The 12,643-nt window shown below is 41.1% G+C and overlaps 1 protein-coding gene across 2 annotated transcripts in view; it reads right to left on the reverse strand.

Annotated features, from left to right (window-relative positions):
* Positions 1–12,643, reverse strand: part of GNPTAB (N-acetylglucosamine-1-phosphate transferase subunits alpha and beta) — a 91,417-nt gene that overhangs the window by 35,774 nt on the left and 43,000 nt on the right. For both annotated transcript variants that reach the window (XM_008004420.3, XM_008004419.3), the window contains 3 exons: positions 11,260–11,465; positions 5,771–5,835; positions 5,366–5,500 (listed from right to left, as the gene is read on the reverse strand). In XM_008004420.3, coding sequence (XP_008002611.3) covers positions 5,366–5,500; positions 5,771–5,835; positions 11,260–11,465 — 406 coding nt within the window. The remainder of the gene's footprint in view (positions 1–5,365; positions 5,501–5,770; positions 5,836–11,259; positions 11,466–12,643) is intronic.

Here is a 12,643-nt window from a genome sequence, read left to right on the forward strand (position 1 = left end):
TACTGGAGGATAGAGACCTGGGATGCTGCTAAACATCCTACAATACACAGGACAGTCCCCTAAGGATAGCGGCATCCAGTCTCAACTGTCAATGGTGCAAAGGTGGAGAAAACTTGGTCTAGAAGAACATGCAAATCCAAAATAACAACAAAGCCTTGCCTATTAGAAGTTATGTTCCCAACAACTTTAAAGTGCTTACAAATTCAGAAGGTGTAATCTACTTTCATTTTGGATTCATTTGATTTAAAATCATTAAAAATCTTTTAGGAAAAAAACCCCACATGTCTGCTAACACCAACTGAAAACCAAATTAGTGCCTTTAAGTGATTCAACAATTCAAAGCTACTAGATTTTTTTTTTTTTTTTTTTTTTTTTGAGATGAAGTCTCACTCTGTCACCAGACTGGAATACAGTGGCGCCACCTCAGCTCGCTGCAACCTCTGCCTCCTGGGTTCAAGTGATTCTCATGCCTTAGCCTCCCAAGTAGCTGGGATTATAGGCACGTGCCACCACACCTAGCTAATTTTTGTATTTTCAGTAGAGATGGAGTTTCACCATGTTGGTCAGGATGGTCTCAGTCTCCTATCAGATCAACCTCATGATCTGCCCGCCTCGGCCTCTCAAAGTGCTGGGATTACAGGTGTGAGCCACTGTGCCCAGCCGCTACTAGATCTTAATATGTCCTGGTGGTTTTCCAAAACTTAAATCAGTTTCAGAGTTGGTTGTTTCATCTATTGAAGCTTTTTTATTTTAGAAATAAAACAAAAAAAGAAAAAGGTACCATGCTTTAAAACAAGTGCACAAGGTGGTTTCAGAGAATTATCTAAAAGAAAGAGCTTTAGTACAAAATTATGACAATTTACTGTGACCTTAGGCCCTAACCAGAGCTTTGAGGGGGGCAGAGTCCACGCAGGACAATATGCTGTTCCCACCCTGCCTGCACAAGCAACCTGTTCAGTCTTCAAGAACCCAGTTCAGCCTCTTTCTCTTTGAAAACTTCCCCCATGTCTCTGACCCACAGACCTTTCCTGTTTCCAGCTCTAAACACACACGCTGCTTCCAAAATGTGACTATAAATGCTTAAGGGCAGGGTCTACATCTCCTCCACCTCTTGCACACCCACTCAGCAACTACTATAATTGAAGGAAACTTAGCATGAGAATTCACTTGACAGCTTTGGGAAGATTTCCCACTTGCTCTAAAATATGTTTAAAAAAGAAGTGAAGAAAAACAAAAATCAAAAAATAAATGCAAAAACCTACCATGAATGAAAATGTCTACAGATACAAAATGATTTAGAGGTATCTGAAAATAAGGACTGATGATCTGATTTATCAAAAGGTGAATTCTGTGTCCGTCATACACAAAAATTATACAGATAAATTAGAGTATTTAATCAGATCATTGAAGACCCACCTCAAGGTATCTCAAATTAGAAAGCCTCTTATAGAAAAGACTGATTTATAAGACTACAGTCAAAAGAGTTTATGAATTCAAATCCATTACCTTACAAATGAAACTATTTTCAAGTCCCACATTTCTGCCTCAGGAAAAAAAAAACAACTTCAGGTTTTGTTCTAAACAGGATGACAAAGGCCTAGTTGTGTATATACAACAATGTACAAAGACAGATTTCTGTGCCTAGAGGGACTCCTATGAATAATCACATTGCTGAAAATGTTTCCCTATATATCCCAAGACATTGCTGCACCTGGCTCATTCCTTAAGCAGCTCCCTAAGTGCCAAGTAATCACTAAGGGTAAAAAGGTGAATAGGGCCGTACCTGTCCTGAGACACCCGTGGCCTAGTGAGAATCTGTGGGACAGAGCTGAGCTGAGCCCTAGGTGGCTCCAGGGCCACAGGCCTTGGCAAAGGCCTCCTGGGGGAACCTGGAAGGGCAAAGTGGTTCAATGGTTCAAGTCTTGAAGTCCAATGCCTAACAGCCCTCTCCTCTGACATGCCACATACACCCCTAATGCAACACATCCGAAACTGACCTCTGGGTCTCCTTCCAAAAGACGTTTGCTTCTGCCACTGAAGCTCCGAGTGTGGTTAATTCCATAACTTCCATCTTCACCAGAAAGGTCCACTTTCCCTTTCATTCTCCCCTTCCTCCTCCTGAATAGCTTGTAGTTCACCAATTGATGCTGAGTGTCTCTCTTAGATGCTTCTGGAACCATTTCCATTGTTGGCATCCCACTGCCAAGGCACTTGCTGCATGGGAACGTCTTGCTGAGCTATGGCAGCAGCAGCTGAACTGGTTTTCCTACCACACCTTTCCCTGTTACGTTCCTTAGAAGCAGATCAGACTGTGTCCTCACCCTGCCTTCAGGAAAAAATCTAGGCTTCTTAACAGAGATGTTTCTCAACCTGTCTTTACAATCTCATCCTCACCAAAATCCCTGCCTGTGCTAGAAACCATTGCCTTGGTTCCCTGAAAACACCATTTACATTCAGGCCTCCAACCCTTTTGCTCAGGCTGTTCTCCCTACATAGAATGGTCTCTTCTGCTCCCTTCTCTGCTGGGAGAATGGCTGCTCTGTTTAGGGCCCAGCTAAAATGCTTCTATTATGCAAACCCTGCCTTGACCCCAAGTACACCTAAAGCCCAGATGTTCTCATGGCACTCTGTATGAACTCTTATTTAGAGCTCATCATACACACAAAAGGTGTTTTGTTTGTTTGGGAACCCAATGATAGGAAACTTCATTCTCAGAGTACTCATAACATAATCAGGAAGCAGAGCCTAAGGAAAGCAAGTCACTTGAGGCCTGGACTCTAATGCTGACACTGCTTCTCTTCTTCCTCTTTCTCACTTTCTCTCTAGTCTCTAAAAATCTTAAGTCCTAGTACCTGAAGTTGATCACAGGTTTTGGAATCATGAAAAAAACCTTCAAGGAACATTATGTGTGATGAGCTTGATGCTCTGAGAGGTGTTGGCCCCCACAAAGACAACTCTGAAAATCCAAATAAATCTCCCACTTGGTGAGTGAACTGTGGAAAGGGGTCTCCCCATGCCTGGAGGCTGCTGGTTCTCCCTGTCCAATTCAAGTTGCTACCCTACTCCACCTCGACCTGCTTATACCACACATGCCACCCAAATATAGTTTGCTGAAGTGTCAACCATGACTTGGGACTGGCATTCTCTGGCAGCACACACCCATCCACCAGTAGACGCATGAGAGCAGTCCGCACTAGTGGGCAGTGGCAGCAGGCCAAGTGATGTGGGATATTCAAACGGAGTGGAGTGTGGAGAAGTGGAATGAACCTTCTTTCTTTTCAGCATTTATTATATTGAAATTATATAAACAAAATCAAGAACGCCATTCTATCTACATCAGCAAGTTGAACTGGTGGTCAAAAGTACAGATATACATGTGTCTATAATTCTAGAACTAATAACTAGGAAGCCAAGAAGTCAAATAAACATTGGCTGAAATGAAAGTTAATCTATGGTTTTATCTGCCCAAAGCAGTACTAAAAATAACTCAGAGGAAGGACAAATGTATTCTCTATTCTAAAATAACGGCAGCTAAGAACAAATTCAACTCTAATATAGCCAGGCATTACAGTATTTCAAAGTATAATAAAGAAAGTCATGAAAGGCAAGGAATGGTGGCTCACGCCTGTAATCCTAGCACTTTGGGAGGCCGAGGTGGTTGGATCACCTGAGGTCAGGAGTTGGAGACCAGCCTGGCCAACATGGTGAAACCCCCTCTCTACTTAAAATACAAAAATTAGCCAGGCATGGTGGTGCATGCCTGTAATCCCAGCTATTTGGAGGCTAAGGCAGGAGAATCGTCTGAACCCGGGAGGCAGAGGTTGTAGTGTGCCCAGATCACACCACTGCACTCCAGCCAGGGTGACGGATAGAGTGAGACTGTCTCTTAAAAAGAAAAGAAGAAAGGCCGGGCGCGGTGGCTCAAGCCTGTAATCCCAGCACTTTGGGAGGCCGAGACGGGCGGATCACGAGGTCAGGAGATCGAGACCATCCTGGCTAACCTGGTGAAACCCCGTCTCTACTAAAAAATACAAAAAACTAGCCGGGCGAGGTGGCGGGCGCCTGTAGTCCCAGCTACTCAGGAGGCTGAGGCAGGAGAATAGCATAAACCCGGGAGGCGGAGCTTGCAGTGAGCTGAGATCCGGCCACTGCACTCCAGTCTGGGTGACAGAGCGAGACTCCGTCTCAAAAAAAACAAAAAAAAAACAAAAAAAAAAAAAGAAAAAAAAAAGAAAAGAAGAGTTATGAAGAAAAATACGAAAAAAGTAAAAAATTCGTAGGTGGTTACTCACATTACCATTGTATTACAAGGATAATACAATGTATCATAAAACAGTAAAACACTTGGTCTGGGGTAGGGAGAAACAAGTTAAAAGGAACTTCGTTGCGGGGGTGCATATAAAAACATGGTTAAGACAGGAACTAAGCAAAAACCCCTCTCTAGTCACCTCTAATCACAGCTCCTCCACCACTACTCCATCTTCAGCCTTTCACCCTCAAAATTGTTAAATGACATACAACAGGAGGAAGTCAGAATCAGGTAAGCTAAACCCAGGGGCAGAACTCAAAGAGCATTTCTTCACAAAATCAAGAAAACTAGAACCTCATAAATTCTGAGGCAAGGACTTTATGCTCTCTACTCTAAGAGATGAGACATTCACGATTTACAACCTGAAACACTTCTGACAGAATAGCAGGCATCTTGACGTAAGGTCAAATAGAGAGAAACCTGCATGGACTATGTCCTAAGTCAATCAGACAAAGGCTCTGAAAACAATACATTTTAAGGAAAAGGCATGTCCCAGGCCAGCCTCCAGAGTCCACCTTAACAAATGACATCAATGGTCAAGCCTGAAGAGCTAAGAAGTATCAATTTTAAATACACTTGTCCCTCAATTAGCTACTAATGAATGGTTCTCATTAGCAAATGTTCCATATATCTGAAGCACACTACCTTTATGAGTGAAAGCTTTGGGTAAACAACAGGCTGTGTGCATTGATGACATTTATGACTTCCCCTCATCTCCTCCTCCCATGCTTCCATTGTTCACACCCTAAGTTCCATCCGGGCCTTTGTCTGTTTTGTCCACTGCTGCTCCCCAGCAGCTGTAATGTCACCTAAGACATTGTAGGAGCTCATCTGTTAAACAAATGAATCCTGCTCTATCCAGGAACCAAGCAAACGAAATAAGACTCTTAGATTTTTGCCCAAATTAAAAGTAAGGAATGAGGCTCTTCTGGCAGAACAGAATCCCTCTTTGCTTCTTATGTTTATCAGCTAAACTTTGAGGAAAAAACGGACCACAAGAATCACACATTAAATGAGAATGTGCCAGGCTAACTGCTCTATATTCTATGTTCTTACCAGTTTGATTTTAGAGGAAAGATTTTCTGGCAATTTTGTTTTTAGTTGATTTGTTTCCTTGAATGTCGGTGGAAATCCACTCAGGAAAGCCAAATCTTGCATTAGCACTAATCCAGGGACTTCTTTATCTGTTGTCTAAAATAAGGGGGAAAACACAACTCATTTTCCACATCACGAGGCTGGTGAAAACCTACAGCTGAGAAAACTAATAAAGATCTATTGCATCACAACACAAGCTTCAAAATATGACTTTTAGGATTACTTGAATCAATAGTCATTAATATTAGTAAGCTACCCTTAGACAAAAAATAAACATTAAAAAGATTCTCAAAGAAAAACAGCTTTATTATTCATATTTTAATTCTAGTCTACTGTAAAAATGAAATTTAATTTAAAATAACATACCAAGTAGCCCCTCCATACTGTCTGTCTGTTGTTTCCTTTAAGCTGTCCAGAGTGGGCATCTTCAACTACAACCAAGAATACAATAAACAAGCACATTTTTAATGAATACTTAACTATGGTGTCTGGGGAACATTGTGAAAACACTCTGAGACCTATTAAAGTAGCATAATATATGGTCAAAAAAAGGAAGCTGAAGGAGACAAAATTAGCCCATTCAACAAAAGGGGAACAGTGTAAATCACTGTACATTGAAACGTTAAATTTCACAATACTATAAGTGATTGACACAAAGGGAATGCTTCATGGAAGCAAATTTAAGCTAGAATGCGAAGAAGGAAATGATAGGATGATAGAAATCACAGATGTATGTGCAAAGATGGGGGGGAAAAAGAATTGTTTGACTAGAGTAAAATATTTGGGAGTGGTGAGTACTAGGAAATAAGGGTAACCAAAGGGGGCCTTTGAATGCCAGGCAGTGGCATGTATGTTAACAGCAGGGGGCTACTCTGGATCTTGTGGTTCCTTAAGAGGCACAGTTTTCTCAAAATGAATCCCTAAAATTCATTGGGTGCTGCTGCACGGAGCATCGTAAGTCAGGGTAGGAATTGGGGGTGACACAGCCCAACTGGAAGAGAGTTAGTGATGGGGACAAGTGAGATCAGCAAACTCGCTGCTGACATTCAGGGATTGTGGAAAACAGAAGACAGGTCAGAAAGCTCCAATTCTGATCTTCAAGATAAACAAAGGCGGCAGGTTCTCCAAATTACAGCCTGATGAGATGAGATGTCAATCCTGGGCATGAGTCTCAAGTGTACTAGAGTTACAAGGCACAGAAGCTCATGCCTATAATCCCAGCACTTTGGGAGGCTGAGGCAGGAGTATCACTTGAGCCCGTAAGTTCCAGATCAGCCTGGGCAACACGGCAAAACCCTGTCTTTACAACAAACAAACAAACAAACAAAAAACACAAAAACTAGCCGAGTGTGGTGGTGGTGGCGGTGGCGGTGGTGTGTACCTATAGTCCCAGCTACTCAGCAGGCTGAGATGGGAGGATCATCTGAGCCCAGGAGTTGGGGCTGTGGTGAGCCATGATCATGCCACTGCACCCTAGCCTGGGGGAGAGAGAGACCTGGTCTCAAAAACTGAAACACAACAATATAGTTGGTAAGCACAGGAGAAAAGAAAGCCCTCATAATACACTGTTTATCTTAAAAGGAAGCACTGGCTGTTAAGAGTATGAGCTCATTACAACTTTATCAGATAAACTTTTCTCTCTCTCTTTCCATTGACATGATGAATTCTACCTAACAGACCTGGTATATGTATTTGTAATCTCAGCAAAGTAGCTAAGAGCATCTCATGTCATCTTCATGGATATAACAAAGATGTACAGGCTTGGTGCTCAGATGGGCTAGAGCTTAACCAATTCTACTAAAGAGGTGAGACAACAAAGCCGCAATCAACCTAGAGGGAGGTTTAGGAGATTACTCACAGGTCCCGTCTTGCTGAACCCTCTATCAATGTTTTGGAAGTTACAGAAGGCATGCTTGTGAAATGTGTAGATTCATATGAAGATGGCAGAGAAGCTATTGTCCTGGATAAGAGACTATGGATTCCCCAAATTTGTGACTATTTGGAGCAATGAGTCAAATCTGACAAAATAAAATCTCCTATGAAGTAAAACCTTTATAACTTGGTACCAAAACCAACTATACAAGCATAAACTAAAACAGGTATTTCAGCATTATAGCATATAGTTTTTGTTTTTTTTTTTAAAGATAAGTTTTACTCAACAGTGAGTTCACTATGAGTCTACAATGTGCTGTGGCCATACTGAATTTCCATCACATTTTTGTGTTTTTAAACACAAGTAAAGTACATCGAATAAGAATAAAAAAGGTGATGATGTTCTCCAAAACCGAGACATTAGGAAACTCTGTTGGGTTGACCTTCAAAATGTCCAGAATCCAACCCCTTCTTACCTTCACTGCACCTCCCTGGTCTAAGCAACCTTCCCTCTTGTCTGAATTATCACAACTTTTGCCCCTCCTCAGTCTATTTCCACCAAAGAAGCCAGACTGATCCCTCTGGAATGTAAGTCAGATCACATTACATTTCCACTCAAAACCCTCTGGTGATTCCTCATCCCACTCCAAGTTAAAGCCAGGTCCTTGTTATGGGTACCAAGGCCTATGCCATTTGGTACCCGCTTACTTCTGCAGGTTCATCTACTGCCTGTCTCTGTCTTGTTAACTCCATTCCAGCCACACTGGCCTCCTTGCTTTTCTTCAAACATGCCAGATACACTCCTGCCTCAGGGCCTTTGCAATGGCTATTCTACTTACTCAGATCACTCTTTCCCCAGATAGTCACGTTGCTGGCTACCTCACCTTCTTCACATTTCCACTCAAAAGTCACCTTCTGAGTGAGGAATGTCCCTACCATCCAAATTAGAATTGCAATCCCCCTGCCCTGGCCGACACTTCTCTGCTGCTGCCCCTGCTTGTTTTTTTTTTTTTTTTCACAGCATTATCTTCTACAAACTATGTAATCTACTTATTTATCGCATTTACCGTCTGACTCCCTCCACCAAGATGTAAACTCAAGATAAGGGCAGAGATTTTTGTCCATCTGTTCCCTGCTCTATCTTCAGTACAGGGAACAGTACCTGGCACATGGCAGGCACTTAATAAGCACTCGTTAAATGGACAGTCCTGCTCTCCCTGCCAAGACGGAACCACACTAAAATAGAATGTTCACTTCCCATTGACACATTTTAGAAGTAATCTGAGAAGAGCAAACTGGGACACTCACAAGTCCCTGAGAGACAACCAAAGAAAGGAAAATAAAATGTCCCAAGGGAGAGGGATTACATGAGTTCTGTGTGACCATAGGAGGTACAACTTTAACCTATATGAGAAAGTTATAAGGAAGCAGTCTGTGGTTCCTTTTAAAAGTCAGTTTAGTCTAGAGGTAAAATGAATTGCCACTGGAGGAAATTTGTTTGCTATAAATCAGAAAGTGTAAGCTTGACTGGAAACTACTTTGCTCAGTAGACCCCGCTCCAGGCTGCAGTTGGAATATGTGAGTGCTGAGGTACAAATCGGTTCAGGATCTACAGAGTGAAGGGGGATATATTTATACTTGGAAAGGTTAACATTTCCTTTCATACTAAAAATAACTTTTTTTTTTCCAGACAGAGTCTCACTCTTGCACAGGCTGGAGATCAGTGGTACAATCTCGGCTCACTGCAGCCTCGACCTCCCAGGCTCAAGCGATCCTCCCATCTCAGCCTCCCAAGTAGCTGGGATTACAGGTGCATGCCATCATGCCAGATTAATTTTTGTTTTTTTTGTAGAGACAGGGTTTTGCCATGTTACCAAGGCTGGTTTTGAACTCCTGAGCTCAAGCAATCTGCCCACCTTGGCCTCCCAAAGTGCTGGGATTACAGGCGTGAGCCACCACACCCAACCTCAAACTAAAAATAACTTGTTAAGGATCAGGGAGTGAGCACTGTTAGGCACTGATCGGGACATAAACTGGTGAGTGGCAAGTTTTCTGTTCAACAAAAAAAATTCCACGAGAAAAACCATAAACCCCTGTGTAATCAAAACCTAAGTTATGTGTTAGATTGTAAGTATTATAGAAATGTAGAAAAGTAAAAATAAAAATAAAATCATTATGAATATATTAGTCTGGGAGCTTCATAAAGGAGAGAGGGCTTAAAGTGGGGCTGAATGAAGCAGGGGATGGACTGAGAGGGAAGGAGAAGGGGACAGGCAGCAGGACACAAGGCCTAGCACCACATGTGTGAAGACACTGACAGCTGCAACATGATGTACAGAGGGCAGGGATGTGGGGATCAACTGTCAAAATCAAGGCAATTAAAGCTGAATCCCAAACACCAGGAAGAGACATTTGTATCCATGTGAAAAGCAAACATACACTGCCATATTATTCTTTTCATAAAGGCAGTGAACCCATAAAAGCAGGGTTTTCAGGTTCATTTGGAACCTGTGTGCCAGACAGACTGAGATGGACTTTACACAGACAGAGCAGGAGTCTTATTACTGGAGTCTGAGGGAATTCAGTCTGGTGTGGAGGAAATAAGTAAGGTAAGAACCTAAGAATCATGTGCAAAAAAAGAAAAGCAAGTCGTAAGATGAAGTTAATTATTAGTTATAGATGTAAAAGGTAAGAAGGGGTCAAAGATGGTTCCAAAGATTTAAGCTGGGAGGTACGACACTGGCAGAATGGGAGCTAGAGAACTAGACTTGGTGTTGGAAAGGGAACATGATAGCTTTCATTTTACACATAAAAACCACAGACCTTCCAAATAGAGACAATCCATGCAGAGGAGGAATGAGTCAGACAAGAGGCTAGAGCAGAAGATGCAGGTTATGGGCTCAGCAGTGCAGTGGCCAAGTGGGAGAATGGGATCTCTAAGGATGTGGGTGCAGTTTTATGCCAGGAATTACCATTTTAATTCCATTATCTGCCCAAATCATCTGTTGTCTTATAAACAAGAGAAACTTGTTTTTCACAGTTCTGGTGGCCAAAGTCTGAGATCAGATTGCCAGCACGCTTAGGTTTTGGTGAGGGTACGCTTAGGTTTTGGTGAGGGTACTTTGCAGAGGGCATCTTCTCATAATGTCACATGGTGGAGAACAGAGGGAGTTCTCTGGAGTCTCTTCTGCTATTATTTATTATTTTGAGGCAAGCCCTCACTCTACTGTCCAGGCTGCAGAACCGCTCAGCCTTGAATTCCTGGGCTCAAGCGATCCTCCTGCCTTAGCCTCCCAAGTAGCTAGGACGACAGACACATACCACCATGTCCAGCTGTGTTTTTGTTTTTGTTGTTGTTGTTGTTGTTATTGTTTGGTAGAGACAGGTTCTCACTATGTTGCCCAGGCTTGTCTTGAACTCCTTAGGCTCAAGCAATCCTCCTTAGTTTCCCAAAATTGCTGGGATTACAGGTATGAGCCATTATGCCCAGCCGAGGATCTCTTTTATAAGGGCACTAATCCCATCAAAGGCTCCACCTCCCAATACCATCATGCTGGGGGTTATGATTTCAACATACAAACTTTGGAGGAAACACAAACATTCAGTTCATATATCTCAGAATGAATACTCCAGGTATGTTCTGTCCAAACTGCAGAACGCAACCTTGTAGAGGAGTTATATAGTAGAAAAATTGCCTCTAGAATAACTCATAGCCAAGAAGAGAACAAGGTAATTGTGATGTCAGATTGAAGGTCCTCATCACAGCACAGAAAGGTATGTGTATTACACAGAGTAAAATATATGCAGCAATCCCTTTTTGAGGTTAGGCCAAAATACAATGGCAGCTCGTTTGCTTCTCTTTGTGCATTTTTAGAAAAGTTTATCAGACACTTAAGAATGAATTGTTTCTATTCTACTGAGAATTTTGTTATTCAAACATCCAATAATAACATAATTTTAAAATATCCATAAAAAGATCTTACCATCCTTAGTACTGTCAAAAACAACAACTGAGACATTAGTAGAAGGGTTTTTTGGTTTTGCAACATTGAATATGTCACTGGCAGAATGAAAAGAAGGATAAAGAGATGGCAGGTCCTTCAGGGTGATGCTGGCTGGCAGGGCTGGGTCCAGGACAAGCATGGGCACCTTGATGCAGTGTGTCAGCAAACACTCTAACTGCTTCTCACTGGAAGGAAACACCAACATGTTCACAACTACATTCTTGAAATGCAATCAACAATGAGAAGCTTGTCATACTACTGAATTTTTCAGATTTTTTACAGCCCATCAAAAAATCATAGTACTTTAACAAATGAAGACTTTTATCTCATGGATACAAAAATTAAGTTCGCAAGTATGATATAAAATTGTTCAATCCAACTCTAAAAATAGAGCTTCCAAACTCCCATTAATAAGACTCCCACCAATATTTACTAACTCCAAAGTGCACATGAAATTAAGCACTTCATTACTATCATTTTTTAAAGATTATTCATAATTCCAATAAAGCCCATTATTGGGCAAATTAGAAAGGAGGTAGATTCTGGTTAATAGAGTGTCATGTTACCAGATACAAGTTACCAATTCCAGTTAGAAAACAACTAAACACATTGGATATGACACTACATTGATGTAAACAAAAGCAACTGTGACAAGGTTCTAACATAAATTTATATGAGATATTTCTATCTGATTATAAGAAATATCTACAATAAACCTATTACCTGAATAAACAAATGGATAGTCAAAGGACATGGCTAGAAAATTCACAAAGTAGGACCAATAACCAGTTAAACAGTATAAAAAATTGTTCAACTTCCTTTATAAAGAAATGTAAAAGAAAACAATGAGCTATCACCTTTACTAAATTAGCACCCCTCAAAAAATGATGACTCAATATTAGCACAAGTGCAGTAAATCTACTTCTCTTAAATACTGCTGGTATCACTCCAAACGACAAAAACTCTTTTGGGAAAGCAAGTTGGTAATATATACATATATACTTGTCTAATACGCATATGTATACATATATACTTATTCAGAACCATAAAAACACATATAAGCTTCTTCCTCAGTAACCTTACTTTCAGGAATCTAGTCCAGTCCAAGTATGGAAGAGAAACAAAACAGAAAAAACAAACCCACACACAGAAAATGCCACAGACCCAAATATATCATGAAATACTGACAATAGTTAAATACAGAAATGCCCAACATTTAGTAAATTACAGTAGTCACTTTATGGAATATTATACAACTATTAAAACTGAAAGATATGAAGTATGAAGATAATACATCAACATGATACATATGTATAATTACATGAAGTTTAAAAAGTAGGATACAAAACTGCACACAAGATTA

Source organism: Chlorocebus sabaeus, chromosome 11 (genome assembly GCF_047675955.1).
Source record: "Chlorocebus sabaeus isolate Y175 chromosome 11, mChlSab1.0.hap1, whole genome shotgun sequence".
Taxonomy (NCBI): Eukaryota; Metazoa; Chordata; class Mammalia; order Primates; family Cercopithecidae; genus Chlorocebus; species Chlorocebus sabaeus.